The 23,958-nt window shown below is 39.0% G+C and overlaps 1 protein-coding gene across 1 annotated transcript in view; it reads right to left on the bottom strand.

Annotated features, from left to right (window-relative positions):
• The window catches only part of LOC128354047 (FERM and PDZ domain-containing protein 4-like), a 43,698-nt gene that overhangs the window by 12,941 nt on the left and 6,799 nt on the right, over positions 1–23,958 (bottom strand). Inside the window, exons 3-8 of the mRNA XM_053314289.1 lie at positions 10,536–10,661; positions 5,401–5,552; positions 3,383–3,485; positions 1,890–1,935; positions 555–659; positions 159–266 (exon numbers count right to left, since the gene is read on the bottom strand). Of these exons, the coding sequence (XP_053170264.1) occupies positions 159–266; positions 555–659; positions 1,890–1,935; positions 3,383–3,485; positions 5,401–5,552; positions 10,536–10,661 (640 nt within the window). The remainder of the gene's footprint in view (positions 1–158; positions 267–554; positions 660–1,889; positions 1,936–3,382; positions 3,486–5,400; positions 5,553–10,535; positions 10,662–23,958) is intronic.

The raw sequence follows: 23,958 nt of genomic DNA on the forward strand, positions 1-23,958 counted from the left end.
AATTGCAGATGCTGCAGAGACTGCTAATTTTGTTGAGTGCACCTTTAGGGGTGGAGCACAACTCTCACACACAGAAACACATAGACACTGACACTGACACTGACACACACACACACACACACACACACACACACACACACACACACACACACACATACCTTGATAGAGGTACTGCTGTCGAAGCGAAAAGACTTGGTCTGCCCGTTCTCCAGGTAGACCTTCAGGACATTTGGCATGAACAGAAGAGAATTGTCCTTCACCGGGTTCTGCAAAGTATGAATATGATCAGTACATGCGTTCACTTTAATGCTCTAACAGACATATGAAGTTTAATACATGAAAGGAATTCATGAAATTATAGATATAATCATTAACACATTCCTGTATTTGGAATCATCTGAAAAATGTCTGTATTACGTGTTGTCACTTAGCACATAATACAGACATTATCCGTCATTACTTTTATAGGCATAAGTTAGCATCTTCACGTATGTGTGTGTGTGTGTGTGTGTGTGTGTGTGTGTGTGTGTGTGTGTGTGTGTGGTAGAACTGACTGGAACCTGGCCGTTTATTATGACCTCCTCTGCAAAGCGCACTTTGACCGGATTGGACTTGAGCATGGCTTTTTTGGCTGCACTGATGAACGCTGATTTAGGGGACTAAGAGGCAACGGTCCAAAAAGAGAGACAGATAGAGAGAGAGATAGAGAGAGAGAGAGAGAGAGTGAGAGAGAGAGAGAGAGAGAGAGAGAGAGAGAGAGAGAGAGAGAGAGAGAGAGAGAGAGAGAGAGAGAGAGAGAGAGAGAGAGAGAGGGGAATGGAAGAGGAAGAAAGAGACAGACAGATGGATGGGGAGAGATAAAGAGAAGCATAAAGACATGCACAAATGAAGAGAAAAAACAAACAAAACAGTTTTTCAGCACATTACAACCATTTGCGGTTTTAAAGTTCTACATGCAACTTCAAATCAATAAAACATAAATACAACTATCCCACAAGTGGAAATGATTGTCAATTTTGGTTCTCAGAAAAACAACCCCAGTGCAACATAACACAAACTTAGGAGGAGCTTGCAGCACAATTAATACATTTAGCTGGAGGGATACAGGATCATCATTACACCCACTTTAAAAGATAATATTTTTGTTTTTTAAATGCATTTTTCTAGTTGTTAACAAATCCCACGAAAATATCAAAACCTAGCAATCCCTCTGCTCGTCTCTCAGTGGAAATGTAGCTATGTCTCACCCACATTAGCTAAGTTTATTAAAATAAAATGACTTCAGTAGGTGAGATAGATATTGTTCAGTGCCTATGATTATCATAGTGAAGGAAGATGTCACCTAGTGCATGTGGTGTGGATAATTTTCATGCTTTTTAAAAGTTTCTGGACAACAATGGAGGTATGTGGTACAGAGGAATGATATATATCTGACTTTAGATTATTGGATCAGTGCACTGGTGGTTTTGGTCTTTTCATGGGATTCAGTGACAACTTGAAAATGATATAATATCACAAAATGTTCTTTAAATGCAGAAGGGAGTTTCACAGGCTTGCAGGAGAGTCCAGAAAAAGAAAACTGGAGGTGCAAACCATACATCTACAGCTCCCCAAATATGTAGCAGATATCAAATCATCATGACCATGTTACTGTTTTTTTTTTTAAACACAACTTGTAGCATCTTGAAATGTAGGGTTAGGGTAGAGAGTATTGTGAACAAATGAGTGTTTGTGTAAGTATTGAACACGGCAGCAAAACACTGTATGCTAAGTTCAGATATGAAGTTTTATATCAGCACCTTTTCAGTAAATATATGTGATACAAACAACCCTTGCAGTGTGCTTCAAGAATAATTAAAAGAGTTATTTTCAAGAGCTGATCTACTCACAGGATATGGCTGGACAACAGTCAACATGATGGATTCTTTGCAGCTCCTGTAGTGAGAAGATAGCAGATCACAGAATCAACTAAACATCAAAAAGAAACGATCACAGCAAAAAAACAATGGCAGGCAAACAACAGTGTCTTGATTAGCTTAGGAGAAATGGAATGAGACGCCGCTGGCAAATCACCTCTTACAAGCACACGCTGTTAACTCCAGCACAAGCTCACACACACACACACACACACACACACACACACACACACACACACACACACACACACACACACAGATGCAGCACTCATTAGTTTCTCATTTACTAAACATGTGACAATGAAAACGGAAACGTATTTTCAATCATGGTAAACTGTGTGCATTGACATATAACAGTTTTTCATTTTAATTTCTTGTTATTAAAGGTAGAGTCAGTGATTCTGGAGAAAGATCAATACAAAATTGGTTAAATTCAGCAAATATCACGGTCTGCTAGCTGTACATTATGTGTGCATGCTAAATTGAAAATCTGAAAACTCTTTTGGTTCAGTAAATTTGGGACAAAGATCAACTGAGAGGTGGGGAGGCAGCGGGGAGGCAGAGAGTGTGAATAGACTGTTGTGATTTCTCTGCTGGTCATTACTTTGGAAACATGCGTTCATGAATTGTGCTTCTGAAGGAACAGGGAGGGAGGAGAGTATTTATTACAGTGTTTAATTATTAACAATCTTTCTCCAGAATGACTCTACCTTTAATTGTGAATAGTTAATTGTCAAAGTAAGCAGTGACAAACAGCAAGTAAGTGGAAAACATTATTAAAATTTGGCAAGCACTTACATAGAGCTTGGCATAGGTTTGTGAATTTATTCTTGATTTTAACAGCAAATTAATGATAATGACTTTGTTTCATTGTGACTTTGTCTGGCACTGACAGATTTTGTCATGATTAATGCTGAAGCTACCAATTCAAGTGTCTCAAATGAGTTTTCATTTTTTATAATGACAACATTAAGTATCACAGCTTGTGGACTGGAATACAAAGTTAATTCATCTTAATATTATAGACTTCTAAAGCAGCACAGTCTATAAACACCTCAAATGAGCCATATAATGTAACTTTATAGTACAATATGCCTGTGCATATAGTATTGTGTTGCTGAGCACAATTTTCAAGGGATAGATCACCCAAATCATTCCCCCTCCAGAAATGGCACCCCTGTCACTCCTCACCTCATTATTTATTTGCTAAATGACAGTTAAATGAAAACTGAAAAACAGAAATGTCTGTGAACAGTATTTTTGGGAACACATTTGACTGCTGGACTATTTTAAATTTCACCAGAATTCCTTGGCAGAAATCTTAATACTGGATATCTCAAAATCTGGATGAACAAATTTAGTTATCAATACCCTTCAGTGAAGTATAAGGATTAAGTAAGGATTCTTTCCTGAACTGAACTAGCACAGCTTTGATTCTGACAGCTCACAGAAGTTTTTGTCTGTACCTAACAAGGTCGATGACTCGTTCTCTAGGAGCCGAACTGACGGGTTCATCGTTGATCATGATGATCTCATCGCCTGGCAACAGCTTCCCCTCCGATGGACCGCCTAAACACACAAACAAACAAGTCGTAGTTGGTCGCACCGCTGCTCAATCAAAGCAGCAGGTAAAGTGTTTCAGCAAATCAATCAATGGCAGACACAGTGATTGGACACTGCAAATGTGTGTGTATGTGTGATTTTTACTTTGCTTGAGTGTGTTTGCCTCCTGACTAATGTAATAGGTGTTTACTGTAAGCATTCATCTACTGCAGTCTCTTCATGCACACATATTCCCTTCCTTAGCCAACAGCTCTAAATATAATATGTGTTAGTTAAATTATCTGCTTGGAATTCAGCACTAATTGATTATTGAGATGCCTAATCAGTGTGTGTCTGCAGACATGGGAGCCAACGCTTGATAGGAGTCTACAAGCAATGGTTTGGCAGTAATTTGACAATCAGCCAATCAACAAAAATGAAAAACACATCCAGAAAAAAACACTAATTTGTGTTCATTCTCTTTCTCACATGCGATCAATACTACTTACTTCTTCAATTAAAGGCTGGAGAGACCAACAGTCAGCGTGGTTTCTACACAATCATTACAGCAACTGTTCACACTGATTAGCAAACTTCAACCAGCAAGGAAGAGCTAACTATATCACTTGCTGCAGTCTTTCAACATGCAGACTCTCACATTTCTGTACAATTGTAGCTGTGCTAGCATAGCCAGAGGTGCTGGAGCTTGCTATTATAAGAGATCTGGGAAATTGCCACAGACAGATAATTTAGTAGAGTTGTGTTATTTTTCATGCAGCATTATCTCATCCTACCAGCATTTTAAGTGGTTTTGGTATAGTTATTGCCTAGTATTCTTCTAGCTGACACAAAGGCAGTGAATTCACATTTGCATTAGAGTTTGTCCCTCACATTGCTTTAGAAACTCTAATGTCACCTGATCCATGTATTCTTCTTTGAGACCACCTACAGTAAGTTCATATCCAAGCAGCTTAGAAATTGAGTCAAGATTGTGTCCAAATAGGAGTAAAGCCTGGAAGTCTGAGTCCAAACACGCTCAAGACTAAGCCCTAAAAGTGTCAAATAAAACAAACAAAAGACAACACTAAAATGTCCTTTGAATTGCTCATAGTGTTAGTTGTAATACAACTCCAATACTTTATCCATTACAGGAAACAGTGTAAAATTTTGTTTTCATGTCCCTCAAATCAAGATTTCAATTGTGAAAACATACACAATACTATTAGAAACAAAACAATCTGTACAATATTACAAGATAACAATGAAACTATATATTTCCACGCACTTGTGCATAAAACTAAATGCATAAAATAAGGAAATTTATTTGCTAAATAGTAATATTTCAAATACACCTGTCCTGTGTTTGCAAATGACACACACAGATATGTGATACTCAAGAACGATGCATTTCTTTGTGCACAGCAGATCCTCCAGTTTGGTAGAAAACAACCAAAACTAGTAACGTTAAAATCCATAAACCATCAGACATGAGAAACGAGTGGTAGCATGTGGGGTTAGTCAATATACATAGTGTAAGGTTATAGGAATTACATATGTACCTAAAATTCACAATACAATTGAAGGGAGAAAATAAAGACATTGGGTTAAAAAAATATTCTATAGAAGGAACAATACAACTCTGATGGTGCACACATAAGATAAGAAGCAGCTGTTTTTCTACTCTCTTGTGTCCACACACGAAGTAAGGCAAAATTCAATGCAATAATATGCACACATGACTAGAGATCACATGATGTAAAAGAAAGTAAATAAAGCTAAAGCTGCATTGGAATATTTATTGCTTTTTGCTTTTTTATGCAGTATTGCCTGGCTCTTTCTACCAAATATGTGATTTTATCATTTAATGTGCTTTTATCATTTAAAAATGTGCTTGAACATTTTCGATAAGATATTGCTACTGGCAGAGGAGATTAACGCTTACCTGGCGTGACAGACCGGACCACCACCGGTTTTTCACTGCCTGCCACAAAGCCAAAGCCCAGGACAGGGTCTCGTCTCATCTCCACTAGACGTGGGGCCGGGGGGAAGCCGTCCAAGTGAACCTCTTCCAAGGAGCTGCTCTGGGACACTTGGCTGGGAAATATCACAGAGCAGGGACACAGTGAGTTTGACCACACTCTTTATTTATTAACAGAAATAAAAGTGACAGTTGACTCTGATTCACTCACAGTTCAGACAGTTTGCAGACCCACTTATCCTGCATGATGTAAAATGAGTCAACAAGTAGTTAATAAAGTGCATTAAAAAGTGTAGTTGAAAACACATTAAAAGTTACAGGGATCAAACCCATCCAGCGTGTTGAAGAAGGCCCTCTTGAAGGCTATAATAAAGTGCACATTAAAGTTCGATCAATGCATCCATACCTGCAGTTGAAATGAGTTTGAGCACAGATAGGTAACATTAAACTTAAAATGACTGATTTGAGCTCTTGGATCAGCTGTTCATAAATCTAAGGTTGGCTCCAGTTTGGTCATTAGTGCAACGTTTTATGCTTAAGAGCCACTTATAAGAAGCAGGCCCTGCATTCATAAAATGCCTCTGATTTGCAATCTGGAATCAATTTGCCTCTTTACATCCTTGTAAAGTTCTGCACACTTATCCAAATAAAAGTGTCCTTATCACTAAATCAGGTCACAATTATTCATTTTTAATGTGTAATGTGCTCTATGAAGGTCACTTCTCTTCCTTTTTTATGTTATTTATTAGTAACATAACTATTAAAGTCAAATATATTACCTAACTGTTCTGATGTCTACGGGTTTTCCATAAAGTTGAATTGATTTGTTTCTGAGATAACTATACAAAGATACACAGGCTCAGTCCATTTAATAATTTTAGCATGTTTTTCATAATTAACTTCTTCTCATCATCATCTCATTTTGTCTTTTGATTGATTCTTCTTGATATCGTGGATACACACTATGTTCCAGGTCCATTCTTTCTTCTTTTAGTTCCAATTTTTTATCTATATGAGGACATCATTCATAAACCCCTGAGGCTGATGTCTTATACTGAGGTGATATCAGTAGTGATGCGTAGCCAGAGCAAGAAGGCACAAAGTTTCCAGTTGAGCAGAAGTGGCTGCATTACATACTAATCTTTTGAAGTTTTCATTTATTTTATGCTCTTCTGCAGCATTGAATAAGAATGTATCCCAGTTTGACTGCTTAACAACACAAACACTGAGTTTACAGTGAGGGACTGACATTAAAACTCGGTCTTAATAGAACATTGTTCTCTATTCAATGATTTGTGCAAGAATTTCTAATGGCTACATATAACACAGCTTGAATTTTGGTTAACATTAGTGAAAACTCATGGAACCCATCTTTTCTGGCTTCTTGCAAATCACACAGGATGACAGCACCACTAAAATGTAAATGTGCCATATTAAATTTAACCTTCTTGCTTGCTGAACCTCAGACATCTATCTTGTCCGGGACACTGAGAATGCAGAGTGCCTGTTAATGAAGCGGTGATATACACTTTCAGTGGGGTTAACTCATTCCCTTTCTGTTTAAGTCTTCATCCCTCTTCTGCAGCTTAAAAGGCTCTATTGGCAGCCTTCTTTACTGCACATAAAGTCCAGTACATGGTGTCTACTGTTACCTGGCTGGTATCCACTCTGTCTTTCTCTGAGCGTGTGAGTTTCCTTCTTTCTTTAATCTAACTTAGACATTTTGTTTGCGAACGCTGCTGAAATTGTGTCAAATTCCATGATTTTGGGATCAATTGCTGTAATATCTCTTTGCTCTTATATTGCGTTTGGATTTTGTAAGACCTGTGTGGGTTTGCAGTACATATACCTGCAACTTTGCCTAATTCTCCCCCGATGCTGAAACATGTTCCATCCATCCGGGATGCGACTTTATCTCCAGGCAACCCGGGTCAGTCTCAACCTCTGCTCCACCTCCCACCTTCTTTTCCTCATTCTCACTACCTCGTTATCACGCTGCTCTGCATTGTACATACAGCGCAGAAATCTCTAACTAAATCTGCCTGTAATGAAGCATGTTCCAATCCGCGATGCCGGCTCACCCCCCCGCCCCCGTCAGGGTTGGAGAGGTTTAATCCCTCGGGAGGGCAGCGTGAGGAGTCAGGAGGTCATCAGGGGGAAGCCGAATGCAAGAGGTCAAATCCTGGTGATGCCATTTGTTGTGCAAGAATGGGGAAAGCATGCACACATGCTATTTACACACATCGTTGGTACACTTCTTGTCTCAAAGTTATTTTTGAGGTTTATATCATAAACTGCAATATTTCCCTACCTGAACAAAGTGGTTTTAGGTACTTAGCGAGATAGTGAGATAACCCTTTTCTGGTATCTATGACTAATCCAGTCTAGGACTGATTCAAAGCAATATTGGAATTGCAGGGTGTCACCTCGATTGTTCACATATTTATTTTTAGGACTATTAAACCTGTCATTCCCACCATCTGACTCTTAGACAGAAGCACGTATCAATGCTTTCTTGGCAGACACCCCCTGAAGCTCAGTCTGATCAATATTGAGCTTGTGCTTGTTCTCTGCAAACACTGCAGCAGCAGCACGTTGCTGTAGATTCAACCTGTACAACAGTAGGAATCACTCCTTCCTCTCATCACCTGTCAATTCAGGACTGGATACGCTCCCTCCTACCTGCAAGCCATAGACAAACTGCACACTATTTCAAAACCATTGAGCTCATCTGCTTCTGGGTGATGAGCCAATCCATTACACACACTGAGTGAGCAGATTTTATCTGTATCACCCACCTATACATCCAACACAATGGACATGGATATGACAGCCATCAGACCTTTAAATGAAAAAAAAAAGACCAATACTGGGTGAACCAAGTCAAAGGGAGACCCAGCACCTGGACAGTTGAGCACACCACAGTTGAAAGAGTTCCTAAAGCAAACACAGACAAGCTACATACAGTCCGATAAGAAGACAGGATAGCAGAAGAGGAAAAATAAAATAGTGGGAGAAATACAGAAAATAACCCTGTTTTTTTTAAATATAATTTAATAAATAAACCTACTTTGGAAGGTTTGAGAGTAAACCTGAGGTTAAATAATGCATTAGCAACCTGCCAGATTATCTCAAAGCAAACTGCAGTGCTTCTCTTGACAGATCAGGATTCAGAAACACATCTTCTTAACATATTTTCCATTCACTCACAATGGTGATGTAATTGCAAATAAGCATTTAAAACCAGTGGTGGAAGAAATATTCAGATAATTTACTTGAGTAAAGGCACTAAAACAGCAATGGAAAAATAATGTGTAATATGTAATAGCCATGCATGAAACTGATATATACTGACTGATATATGACATCATTAGATTATTAATAGTGAAGTATCAGTGTTAGAGTAGCATGTTACTGATGTAGCTGCTGGAACCTAAAGATATGAGCCACTCCAAAAGGTCAGTAGATAAATGTGAGGGGTGGTGAGATGATTAATAGGAGAGGAAAGTAAACAAAATACAAAAAAAAAAAAAAAAAAAAAAAAAAAAAAAAAAAAAAAAAATATATATATATATATATATATATATATATATATATATATATATATATTTTTTTACAGTTTTCAGTTTTTGGACTACTTCCCTGATTTACATTTTTCAAATGAAACCATGTGTGAGGGAAAAATCACTATTTGGTGGAGCTGTTAACAACTCATAGACATCTGGAATGTGAGCCCGACTACACACTACTTTGTCAATAAAATAAAATAAAACATTAAAAAAAAGGCTATAAAACCACTGGTTTTATCTTTTAGAATGTGTTGTATTTTAAAAGTGTGTTATATTATCCATTGTGTCAAATATTAATCTGGAAAGTAACTACAGTTGTGAAATAAATGTAGTGGAGGAAAGTACAATATGTGTCTCTGAAATTCCACCACTGTTCCAACCCTTTACAAACCCTATACACCTCTGAGATGTACCACTTTACTGTTAAACAGCATTTGTTCATTGAAGCCAAGAACACCTGTGTTAGGAAAGGGGAATTTAGATTAAGATTTATTGTTGACATTTCTCAGCACTTGCTTACATTGAAAAATATATCTATCTATCCTATACAGTATACTCGGAGCGGGACAAGCTCCAGTTCTTTTTGCCATTACCAGTGGTCAGGAGCACTGACAGAAGAAAATGCAAACCCCACAAAGGGTTTGCACAATCTGCACAATCTTCTTGCTGTGACGTAACTGTGCTTACCACTGAGACACCATGCTGAGAAAGGAAGGGAATGGGTGTCAAGAAGGTGAACGGGAGAGAAAGGAATGAGGAGAGCAGAGGATATAGTGGAAGGAATAGTCAAAGAAGAGATGGAAACAGAACAGGGAAATATAGTGAGAGAAAAACAGATAACAAGAGGAGAAAGAGTAAAAAGACTGGAGGAAAAGCATCAGTAAGAAGTGTAAGAAAAGGAGGAGAAGAAAGAAAATCTGACAAAAAAAGTGTTAAAAACAGTGAGAAGGCAGAGGTGAAAAAAAGAGGAGGGAGAATGACAAAGATGAGCGCAGATGAGTGGAGGAAGGGGGATGAGAGTTCACTGAAAACCAACAAGGGACAACCAAATCAGAAAAACAACCAACAACTCATTCACACACACTGAGAGACTGTTTCACACTGTCCACATGTAGCTGGATACATGGTGCATAACATTCTCTATGCTGAACCCTCAGTACCAGTCCAGCTTGAAGATTTTCATGTTTACCTGGCAGTTTCCTCTACTTACTTTGGTACGGCAAAATCAGATCTGTTGTGTTACACCCATTCATACCATCACATATAAACCAGCCCAATCCAGTCAGACCTCTAACTGATTTTGGCTTTCACATAATGATTGGAAGACTTATTTTTTTCCCCACTTTCCATGTACATATCTGCATTTTAGGGTTTTGTTCCCATTGCACAATATTCCAGGACACCTGGCTCAATAAGGTCCAGGTGCAAGACAAGACAATCTGCTGTGTCATGATAACTTATATTTGGGAACCTAAACACTTTGGGAGTCTACCTCATGAACACTTATAATTAACCTCATGTTATACGTACTTGGTGAGGCAGTCCCGTCCACTCTCCCTAGTGCTGTTCATGCTATCCCAGCTGTACGGGGGCCCCTGCAGTCCAGTCCAAGAACCTGGGCCAGGGGGTGGCCAGCCCGACGCTTTGTTCTTATGGCTGAAGGACAGAGGAGAAATGAAGATTCAATCAATACATGTTTATACTAAAACAGGGCTGTCACTAAGTAGTGAAGTAAATCCACTTTTGTTTTTAGTAAATATCGATAAACAAGGACCGATAACTTTAATCAAGGCAGATTAAACCTGCTTTGCTAATATTCTAGACAGTGATTACAATGAAAACACACAAAACTATGACTCTCCACTTGTCCGGAAAAAAAATAGTTGACAACATTCAAATGAAATGACTGGTTTAAAGACATCTTAAGATTCATTGGATTCACTGGTTTCTATTCAGGGAGCTGATCCACAGAGAACACAGCTCATACATAAATATCACAGTCTCTGTATCTACTCATATCAAGAGTTACATAATTTAAGAAAAGAATCAAAGGTGAATGTATTAATCATTGTTTCCCCTCTCAGGCTGAAGACACTGAGACAAAGTCTATACAGCTTTGGTTAGACCCCTCTCCGTCCAATTAGTGCGACTTCTTGTCTCGGTGTGTGGCTTGCAGTGTGAGATAGCACTGCTTAGTGCAATCGACTGAATTCAAATAAAGGCTCATCAGCTCTGTAGAGAGCTGATCGATGGCTGTATGTGCAGGCAGCGCTGCAGTAGCCGCTCTGCTAAATTGCAAAAAGCACTGATGTGACAGCTGATTTGGTTATTGCAGATTATGCTAACAATGTCATTGAGGATTTCAGGAGATCGGCAATAGGGAGAGACGGGGGGAGGAGGCGGTGAAAGAGAAGAGACAGAGTGGCAACTCAATGTGAATTATAGAAAAAAAAGTTAATCAGATAATGAGAATGGAACATATCATCCTTGTGAATCCACTGAGTAAAAATTAAAGTATTCAATGTCTCACATGCTATAATGACTAATCTTGCACAGATCATAAAGCACCCATCTCATAACTATCCAAAGAAAATGGATCACAAATGCAATAAAAGATCATCAAGCCAGAGAAATGCATCTGAGTTTAATCAACATTTCCTCCAACAGCAATATTCCATCAAGAGAGTATTGCCCTGACCTCAAATCTGTGATAGAATAACAATGAAAATACAAATAGCATTAGAGTGCAAGAAGATTCAAACTATTACTCTATTACACAACATGCTCTCCCGGTGTGTGACGCTGTGTACTCAGACATCACAAGTCAGTGTTAGCCTTAACCACTAAAAAGGGCCCAATTGATCTGTCATCAGTTATAACAAAACGTCAAATAGATGAAAGGCATACTAGATAAGGACGTCATCACCGCACGAATCCAGCTGATCGATTCCCATATTGTGCTGTTGGTAGGTTGAATACATCAGTCACTCATGTCATAGCTTGCAGTGAGTTAAAAAGAGACAATTGTCTTTTGTAAGTGTGCAGCAACCTCCACTAGAGTGTATTGAAGCTGCCGGTGACAGTGTCAGACATCCCCTGTCATCCCATGGAACAGCTGTCATGTAGAAGACGAGAGGGAAAACAAAAAAGAAAAAGCAGGCTACTGGTAATGACACTTGTAGTGTATCAAGGAATAGCTTCCATTCTTCCATTAACACACACAGTAGGGAGAAAAAAATAAAAGAAAGATCATATTTCCTCCCCCTCTTTGGATTCTGAGTTGAATTCTTCTAGAGTCTGTTGCCATCTGCGGATTTCAGCCAGACGCTTGTGTTTCTGCTGATCTGCAGTCATCCAAAAAGAAAAACACATCCACTGCCTCCTCAGAATCCCAATCAGAGGCTCCCGTGCTCGAAATATACAGAGGCCGCTGCTTTAACGGCTGTGCAGATCTCCAATGTGTAGACAGACATTCATCTATGTTTGTCATTGTGCTGCTGATGCCGAGAGCAGCTTTGGTCCAAACTGAACTAAACTGTCGTGGCCTTGCCTCCTTTATCCCATAATCCCTCTCATCACAGAGAAAACAAATCCACACTCTCTCTGTGTGTGTGTGTGTGTGTGTGTGTGTGTGTGTGTGTGTGTGTGTGTGTGTGTGTGTGGGGGGGGGGGGGTGGGGGGGGGTGGTTGTGTGTATGTCTGAGAGCGAGAGATAGAGGGAAAATGAGGGGGAAAGAGAGTGTGTGCAACTGTGCATGTATATGGGAAGATGTGTGTGTGTGTGTGTGTGTGTGTGCGCGTGCGCGTGTGTGTGTCTGTGTGTCTGTGTGTGTGTGGAGTAAGAGGATTTTCGGAGAGAAACAACGCGTATGGAAACATCGCCCCATCTCAGAGCTGAAGCCTCCTAGCAGGAAGCTGGAGGAGGAAACTGACTCTCAAACTTCACCTGGATGGTATCTCTTGTTATTTCACTTGTGATCTTTCCAGTAAACAAAGTCATTTGGTTATGGTTATGCCAGTAAAATAAAAAAAATGGATGGAGTCAGAGGAAATATCTGAGAGATAAATGCTAACAATAGCATGCTAACAATGACAATGTGAAGAAGATTCACCACTAAAGCTGAGGCTCATGCCAATTGAACACATCACCTGGGAACCATTAATGTGTGTACCAAATTATGTGGCACTCATATTGTAAATTAACTGGATAAGCAAAAATATTAACTTGAATGTCTGTATAAGGTTGAATGGTAATCTATCAACCAACTTACTGAATGCCCAACGGACACTGCTGTCTCCACACCTCTGCTGCTAACATATTTGAAAACTCATTTGGACAATGGTGTGCTAATATCCTTGGCTCCAAACACCCCTCTGTCAGCATCACCTGCCTCACTTGCTACTTCCAATGCCAAACATACATGTCAGCTGGGGATTTACATGTGGATTCAAGCTCAGTCGCTCTCAAATTGACATGAACGAGAACCCAAAATCAGATAATTGTGTTTATCATTCACAGCTGTCTCACTACTTGTTCAGCTGCATGTCCATCGGGAATGATTCATGCCTCTCTTGTTTTGTTTTCTCAGTACTTCTTTTCTAAAACAAGAATGTAACAGGTTACCGAGAAAATAACATAAAGTGCTGTTGCTCAAAATGCAACTCTTGATCAATACATCATGAAAGTTGTCTCCTGGATGAAGTATGCCCTATTTGATGTCTGTCCCTTTCATATAGCAGAAATCCAAATACATGTATTCAAAAGAAGCTGCATGGTGCTTGGTTGCTCGGCTTGCTTTTTAGCTGAAAAGGCCAGAGTATTGACTCCAAAAAGTATGTATTATTTTCTTTCAGACTGATCAATTCATGTCCTTTTCAAAAACTTCATCTCAGGGGACCAATTTTTCACAATCATTCACACTTCTGCTTAAAAGCCAAACTTACCATACCACATTTGTAATCAATTTGTCTCAGTTGTCTTTCCTTTTTAGATAACACTTTTTATATGCTTCTTGAAATTTGATGGGACTATGTATCAGACAACAAAGTGCTTCATCCTCTGGGGTCTGTGAATATGTGTAACAAATGCTATGGCAATATGTGATGGTGGACTGGCTGACCAACAACAAATAAAGACCATAGTTTAATGTGCAGTTGGCAATAAATAAGGAGAAACAAGTACCACAAAAATATATTTCTAGCTATCCACAGGGTAGTAGATTTTGTTTTATTTCTCTTCTTTTCGCTAATTTAGAATCCTAAAGCTTGTTTTCACTGTAAACTATCCCCAGCCGGATTGTTTGGTCATGGCTAGTCCTTCATTGACTGCCATTGCATATATTGATCCTCTCCGTCTTTTAATTAGGTTGTTTAAACACTAAGAGCAAAGAGTGGATCGCTGTGATGTATTGCACGGTAGGGCATAACCTCCTGCAATAAGCACAGTCGGTGTGTTCAAGGGAAAGAGTTACAGTACAGTCAGTGAGACATTGCTGCAAATTTCTGCAGTCCACCTGAATGTATTTCACCACATGACAAATAAATCCCCATTCTCTTTTAGCAACAACGATGGTGGTTACTGAAGCCCGTCAGTTTTTTTTCTTTTCCTTCTTTTGCTGCATCATATGTCAGATCTCCCTATCATATAAAGCAGTGGAGCCAGCTGGCACAGACCTCCCTGCTCAGGCACCACATGCTCCAGTCAGCAAGAACACACAGCCTCAAACGCTGAGCTCTGGTTGCATCTCAACAAATGTTTCATTTCTCATGTACTGCAGCTTTGTTTTGGATTGTCACAGCCTAGCAAAGCAATCCATTACAGTTAAGCCATGGAAATATCTAGAGTTCCACATACACATTAACCTGACATTTGATAGTCCTTCAAGGTAGATTGTAATGCTTCATTTATCTTATATATGTTATATTATATTATAATTTTATATTACATTTCATCAATGAGTATGATTGTTGTGGCTTGGATATTAAAGGGTTTCAAACAAGAAATTTGACAATGTACTGCATGCCATTTTTCAAGTAAAAGTAAGCTACCCATTTAATGGAAATGACAATCAAATTAAAATAATTGTTGGTTACAGCATTTACAATATTTAAAAAGTCATGTTTAACCTGTTAATTTGTACACATACATTTGTGATAAGACACAAACTCCCTGAAACTTACCAGACAGTGTGCATTGTTGTTTACCCTCAATATGACAATTTCTAGTTTGGACTCTGTCTGACTGTCTCTCACCTACCGCATCTTCTAAGAGAATCAGAATAAGAACATTTCTGTGTTGACCTTTATTAACATGTACTCAATTCAGAATTTAAATTGGCTGCATTGGCTGATTTAAACAAGACATTTCAAAGGTCCAGCCTCAGGATTGAAGCCATTTAAAGGACTGTCCCTGTCAATGGCCTGGCTACTTTTTACCGCTGGGAGTGAAAATTATTTTGTTTAACCTTGCTTTTTTGAATAGACCACACACACACACACACACACACACACACACACACACACACACACACAATGCATGCACATCACGGGACATCAAATGTTGTAAAACCCCTGAAGATCTTTATCTAGACTGACTGAATTTGTACAAAAGGTGAAGAGCTCTCCCAAGATGCTTTAGCCTACATTATGACAATGCTTTTTATAGCCAGTTGCATAAAACCCACATCCCCCTACGTTACTCTCCCCACCAATTCTAACCACTTTATACACTCTACAGAACAACTAGGGTAATTTCAGCTCAACAGTAATTCTACTTATTTTTTCTTTGAAAAAGCATAGCTGCTGAGTGTCCTGAATGCTGCATGAGGGTAGGAACCCTCCCAGGATACAAGGACATGCATGTTAGATGAGTGGCAAAGAATGAAATATACATATAAAATGTAAATCAGGGTTAGGGTCACTCCCTTCTCATTTCAATCACTTTAACATGTTGATTGAGTCTAAAATGTGTTCTTTCCCACTCATTCTTTTATAAACTGATATAATGACTGAAGTGCTTTTGGAAAATGTACTCCAATCAAAGGCATTTCAGTTCTTAGGACTTGAGATACAAAGAGGCAGCTTTTTACTTGATTCAATTTCACACTACTGAACATGCAAAGTTAAGAAAATAAATGAATAAAAGAAAAACACTTTCCGTAAAACTTCCAAATTAGACTGAAGTCACTCCAAAAGTGCTTCAAGAATGTATCATCCTCGAACAAAGCAAGAGGCTGCATTAAAAAACACTGCTTTAAGGTCCCATAGACAAGTACATGATAGGTGGTGGTACTGTAGCTGACTTACTAGTAATGACTATGCATGTTTCTGTGTCCTAAATGAGTCTTATTGTCTGCTAACATGAAACTCAAACGATACCATATATATTGTATAATGGTGCTATTGTCAGTTAAATAGGGTTGTCCAACTTTACATCGATCTGTCTCTAGAAATATCCTAATTGGCACCCTAATGTAGTTTCTTTCCTCTTAGTCTTCCTCATTATGCTCATTAATGTTACAACATATCACACATCTCCTAGCAAGATAACTCCAACCATCGCCTGACCTTCCTCATGTCCAATCCACATCCTCTCCATTCTCTCTTTCCATTTGTAGGCTTTTTCCCTTCAACTCTACTTGCTTTCCCCATGACTTTGCGCTGGTCATAAATGAAACATTGGTGCATGTTGTTAAAAGTTTCCCTGGAAGTGCTCTCTTTTTTTATACAGCTTTATTATCTGAAGACAACATGCTTTAGCTCTCAGTGCATTTTACACACCCGAGCATGCACGCACATACACACACACAGTTTCTTCTTATATAACCCTCTTGAACATTAAGCTCCATTCTGCTTTGCATGCTCTCTGAACATCTTGTAGAGTGAAGATATTTGCTAAACAAGCATAACAGAATAAAAATCTGCAAGAATTTCAGAATGTTAATTTGCAGCAGAGGCGTTGGGAAGTCTTGAAAAAAGAGTTAACTTATTCATGCTCCCACCTGATTCCTGTTGCCTTTCTCAATCATCCATCTAAACTTTAAGAACATGGTCCATTATTGCTAAATCTTACGAGCATTCAAGCTCCTGATGGCAAGCATGCTCAGATTCAATTGCCATTTGGCTTCTGTTCATTACCCATATCAGCTGATTTCTGTTTGTTTAATAAAGGCTCCATCACGTGAGCATCTAAAACATCAAGACTTTTTGACTGTCGCCCACAATCAGTGGATTTCATAGGGGTGAAGTAAATCAAGCAAAATATGTCATGTTAAATTCAACACATGGGAAGTCTGACATGCAAAATGATGCCAAAGACCAATTAGCTAACCATTTTGACAGCACTGCTGACCTTTGTTGAAAAGAAGAGCTGGATAATCCAAAATGGAGGAAAACTTCCAAAGCTCATTAGCTGTGTGTCACTGTCCAAGTTCCTCTATGGGAATGTAAACTTGTTCACAAAGAGGAATAGTTTGCTGACAGTTAGGAGACAGGAGTCAATTACATAACTACTTCTTTTTAAAAAAAAACTGTGTGAAACCATCCAGCCAACTTTAGTTTTTGTTTTTCATAGGGATGTAGTCTCCCGGTTTATTCATCAATTGGTTGGTCGAAATGTTCCTGTACGACCAAATTCTCATCGGCCTCCCCCCCGGGTACCGTGTCCAGGCCTCCAACCCCTAAAAGTTCAGTGAGAAGATAGCGCTGTGTTTGTTTGTGGGGGTAGATCACTCTGGTTCACACTCTAACGTGGTGGGTGGTAATACAGCACCATAACTCTGGTTGTCACACAGCATAAAACAGAAGAAAAAGGAGAGGAGGCTTGTGTAGTATATTGGAACGTCACTTTTCTTCTTCATTGATCAATGGATAGGTTGAAGACTATGTACAATTTCAGTCAACCAATAGTTTATTTGGTTGAATACAGTCTTAGTTTGCCATTTTGTGTGAATTGTTGCTATTTTTAATAGATTCAGCAATGTTCTGCCTTTAGCACAGGGAGATGACATCATCATGCTTAATCACACCTACAAAACTTGACAGTTCTTAATGAGCAATAAACTGGACCTATTTGAATTGCTGAAAAACATGCAAATCTGACACACTATCTATGATTAAGAGGCCTAGACCAAAGCTATTTCCTAGTCTCTACAGTACAATATGCACACTCAGCATGCCATTAATCTAAAGGGGAAAGCAAAAACAGTTGATGTTGAATCAAAATCTCAAAAATATTAGTTTTTTTTAAAACAATTACATACTTAACAAATTGTATTTATTTTTAACCTGTCTTCTTGCATCCGATTCAGGCCACCAACACTCCAATCACTTCTACTTCCCCGTCAGCCACACAGCTGCTAAATGCATAGTCTATCAGCACTAACTGCAGAGGAAGTGAGTCACCACTATTATGGATGTGGCTAAATGTTACATTTGTCTTGTAGCACTGTGCTGCACTCTGCGCTACAAAGTCATTTCCCTGCAAATTAACCATCCTCTGAGAAACGTAATAAAGACCAAACTATACTTGAGCTGATTAGTGGGATCTGGATCTTTATATCCTCTAGAGATGAAACTCTGCTCCTTAAAAACACTCGCTGGTCTTACTCGTGTGGAAACATGCCAACAGCGTGTGATGATGGAATCAATTAAAAGCTTGCTGTGAAAAAAGCTACTCGTCACACAGACATCAAAGGAGGTGAAGGCAAGCTCCTTCATTGAAGCTTTAATTTAGCTGGTTTCAGGACCATGGACAGCTCCTTTCCTTCAACACACAACACTGCTCTGGATGTGAGATTTTCCTGTCAATGCAGCACAAAGAATATAAATCTTTCTATTCTACTGACATGCACGCACAGCATTATACAAGCACAAAGACATGTCAGGGTTATGTCAATAAGTACACAGTCAGCTCCATCAATCACAGCTGTCTGACCTGGTCAAACGTTAGGCTACTGTGACTTCATTACACAATGAAGCAACAGTGGACAAAACAAAAGTATCAGCACCATTTATTTTTCCCTCATCCCCTACTCTCTTGCACTGTCTGTACACTCACACACACGTACATAGAGCGTACCAGACTAGAACTGGGCACACCCTGTCCTTTCCCAATGTGCAGATTTGGACTATTCCACAGGCTGCTGGCCAGAATCTTAACTGTAGCCAAACACGCACACACACACATCTCCGCTCAATGACTGTCCTTAAGTGCACTGCAGATAGTATTTAAAAGCTTGGAACAAGTGCATGAGCGTGTGGAAATGTAACTTATCTATTCAGAAGGGGGATTTTCTGCAAGGGGATGATTTGGTTCGAGGACAGTGAGTACAACTAGCAGTGGCGCAAAAAGTGGGTATGCACTATATGCGGCGCATAGGGGCGCCACAATGGAGGGGGCGCCAAAGCGATGGGGGTAAAATTATTTCGAGTCTGCATTTTCTGTATTTAACAGCGTTTGTGCATGTGTAGTAAATGATATGATCAATAACAGAGCCACGTCACTGATTAGGCGCCCCTCCGCCTACCTCCCCTGCCCCTCCGATAATCGCCTCCCCTCCGGGGAGAGAGGTGAAAGCACCGGAGCGCCTCCACACTATAGGCGCGCCCCCTCGAGCTCGCGCTAGAGCAGGAGTGTTTTCATTTGATGACAGGGACCTAATGACATGGAGAGACAGAAAATAAAGCTCTCGGGGGCACAAAACAGAAAACGGAAGAGGGAGAAAGAGAAAGAGAAAGATTTTGCAGGGATGAAAAAAAGCTTTTCAAAGTGGTTGAAAGACAGTAGGTAAGTTATGTCAGTGTATCAAGAGGAGGCTTATAAACATTCAGGTTAGCTAAAGCTACTAGTAGTAAAACAACAGGTTACTGTGTACTGATCAGTATTTACAATATAACAGATCATGACAAGAAAAATAAAAGAACTGGTTTGTGGTTATTTTGTTGTTCAGACAGTTATCTTTTTTTTTTTAACTAGATGGTGAATCATAAAACAGATAAATTATAGAACTTGGGAGTGATACACTTGAGTTTAATGTCTTCACTCGGATATAACACTACAGTGCTGTTGTGATGTATCTGATAAGTCAGATCAGATGCAGCGTCCAATCAGTAACTGATATCCAATAAGGATATCATTTACAATTAAAATTTCATATTTTTATATGTGGTTTGACTGCTGTATTTTTGAAACTTCCTTAACACAAAGTTCATGTCATTCAGGTGTGAGGATGGAGAGAAAGAATCAGGACACACATCTGAGCTCGCGATGCTCACTAGGGAGTTTACTATCGTAAATCTCATGACTGTCTTAAAACTGTCATAATGTGATGTCGTCTTAACCCTTAAAGGGGTTCACTCAAATCATACAAATAATACAAACACAAAAGTGACTGAAATTACAGCTGGGTTACATAACCATTAAAAAAAAATTCAGGCGGGGGTGCCGGTGTGGGGGGGGGGGGGGGGGGGGGCGCCTGCAATGTTCGCTCTGCATACCCCTCAGAAAGTAGGTAGTTGCGCCCCTGACAACTAGTGTAAACATATTCATTTATGAGATAAGATAATCAGATGAAACCCCTACGTCCTGGTGGAGGTGTTGGAAATATTGGATCTGGTGGAGAATACACACACAGACATAGAATATAAATAAGCTAGAAAAACCCAACAACAAATAAACTGAATATCTGAAGAATTGCAGAGGTACAACCACAATGATGGTGGAATATTGTGGATTCACTGATTACTTGATTGGAAACATACCAGTCTGGTGTATACATAAATATGTATAAAACCTATAAGTACATACAAGTAAAGCTATTAGATACTTATTCTGACCAGTTAACACATGAATGTAAAAAGACTGTTTTGCAATTTCTGTGTTGAGTAATGTGCACCAAAGATTTCCTTTGACAGGACTGGCTTGTGTGATGAAAATAGGGGAAACAATGATCAATAGTTAGCATGACCCTTATGATACAAAGGGAAGACATGTTAGTCTTGTTTTTGTTTGTTTTTCTACAACAAGTCTGAGAACTATTTAAATTGAAATGCATGGTTCGGTCCTTGGAATGAGCTAAATTTAAGGAGTTACAAGGGCAGAGCACCAAAAGAAAAACTATTTTCTTTTATTTGTAGTTCACTTGTGTCTACAAGCTATTACTGTGTGACACGCAGTGAGTTATTTAAACCGCATCTGTATCAGCGGCAGACCTACAATACATTACAGTGTCGCTTTTCAACCTTTGCCACACAGCGGTACATCTCTGTGGGACAACGCAGTCCACAGCACAACACAACATTGATTCTTTGTAAATGTCACATAAAACCCAGTGGAGTCGAGGGGCAGAAAACAAAAAAAGGAAGCAGAACAGCTTTTAAAAGAAATCTGATGATTGGCTCTTTGAATGCTGTCGCTGAATCACTTATTTTTTTTTATTTTTGGCCAAGGGGGGGCAACACTTCAACTCACTTGTTAAGGGCAAAGCACATTCAAGCGTAGAGCCACTTTTTCTTTACTATTGTACTCTACATGAATATGAACTACTGTCTACCTGCAGTTATTATATTTGTGTCTTTTTTTCACTGTAAGATGTACCTTTTGCTGTCCATTAATGAATCCAGGAATAGGCTCTGAGACAACACCTAAAGATAAGGATCAGATGGATGGTCACTTAACGATTGTGATGATAGGGCCTGATTAAAAAGTAAGCTGTTAGCTTAACTATTTTCACCTGATATACAGGCCCTGAGAGGGTGTCAAAAAACCCTAAACACTTAAATCAATGAAAAATATGTTTGTTGATTTTGGACTCCCGATAACATTCAACATTCTGGATATATTTCAGATTTTACATATTTATCACTGATCATAACATACCCATGACCACACATTCAGATAGCCATGCTTCATTTTAAAACTGTTTTTAGCCATGCCATTAGCTTTCTGTGTCACAGTCTTTACTCCCATTCTCTTTTGCATTGTGGAGTAGAAGGCTACTTTAGCTGAGGTTATGCCTATGGGGGAGTTTCACCACCAGTTACTTTCTGGTTGGTTGGCTGCACTCGCCTGACATAATGACAACCAAGCATCAACTACCTCTGCCTATTTGGTCCAAGTCAATCGGAAAGGTTAAAGAAAAAGCCAATGTGTGCACATGTATAGCTGCTTGCAATGTGTGAAAAAAAATCTATGGCTGCTGAGTGTGTGAATATGCACTAAATACGTCTCTAATGCACTCGAGTGACTTCATTTGTCACTGGGTGCATTTGTGTCAAAATACACAGAGGCGCAAACATCACATCTGACTGGAACATCTGCACCAAACATCGAAGGATAATTCCATGGGCTAAAAATAACACAGCAGAACAAGCGTTGCTAAACGCTGCTTAAATAAGATTACACAGGAGGATGGTGATCATTAGGATGAATAAGAGACACTTGTGCTCATGTCTTGCATTTTTTAATCATAATGTTAGCATGGGAATCTCTTTCCTTTCCCTAGTGCCTTAAAAGAAAAAAGTGCAGTATGTAAGCACTGATGAATAAGGAAAAATAATTGAAACTGTCATTAAAAAAGATGCTTAATCATGTTGGTTTTTATTTGCTGAACTTAGACATGGAAAAAGCAGGCTTGGAGCTCAGTTGTAACTCTAAACTTAAATACTTAACTCATCACCAACCAGCTTCACTCTGCTATCATCAAACAACCAGGACAACTGAAGTATTCAATTTACTTTAAATTGAATTAGTCAAGTCATTTCAATCTAATTAGAGGCAATAATAGCCATGCCTAATCAATGAAGCAATGGTCTTAGGACTGTTGATCCTCTGTTTACACATACACATATGAGGTTTCAGCAAGTGTGCATGTGTAAGTATGCATATTGTACTGTATGCAGGTTTACAGTACACTGGGTGTGTGCATACACAGTGGCACTTAAGTATTATGTGACAGCATTTAGAGCAGAACTAATCGCTCCACGAGCCTCTTTAGCAAACAGATGTATCAGCAAACAGAACAACTGGCTGAGGGCCTGTCCATCATTTGGCCTGTCACTCAGTTGTCTTCAGACATTTTTACTACAGTTGCTAAATGTGTTGATGTGTTTTGTACTGTTTTGTTATGATAAAAAAGTATTTTCTCTCCCACATTTTTTTTTTCTTTTAACCATCACTCTTACAGGAGACAGATCAGACTGGTGGACAGAGGGTAATATGAAAGCAAGTCTTTTGAAACCCTATTTAATCTACATTACTATAACAACTGACAGCTTATGTGACACTCAGATGGAGCAAACCCCAACGGATATGAAACCACGTCTTCAATACAAATGCTAATCACATTTTTGTTGAACGATAAATTAAAGATTTTTTTTTCCTGTCATATTTGATTAATTTTTTCCACTATGCTTTCTACTTCCCTGTCACATGCCACACTCAGAAAAACATTGTAAGACACAGGGAGAGAGTAAGAGAATATATAAAATGTTAGATGGAGATGGTATTTTTAACTTTGCTCATGTCCTACAAGCACAGAATTGCTCCCCACGCGTAGTAAATCCGGACCAAAGTCATCAATTATTGAACAAGTGCTTGCTAAGAGGCGGTACAGTATGGCTGGACCTGTGAAACATCTTTATATACTCTGGTCACTCTACTTGACTGTATGCGAGTTGTCGTATGTGTGGATATTTTCTTAATGTATTTTGAGCACATTGAGTCATCACTGGAAGAAAGACATAGTTTTGGAGGTCATGGTTCTTGTTATATAATGAGAACACAGATGCCAAAATCACTCATGTGTCCTTGGTGTTTTATGCTAACACTTTTGTATACATTACATTACGTTACTGAATGCATTCATGAGCATTGGTCTAAAAAAGGGAACAAAGGCAGCTGTAAGGGTGAACAGTATGGGAAGCAGATGGGAAAGGTACAGTACATGCACTTCAC

Source organism: Scomber japonicus, chromosome 24 (assembly GCF_027409825.1).
Source record: "Scomber japonicus isolate fScoJap1 chromosome 24, fScoJap1.pri, whole genome shotgun sequence".
Taxonomy (NCBI): Eukaryota; Metazoa; Chordata; class Actinopteri; order Scombriformes; family Scombridae; genus Scomber; species Scomber japonicus.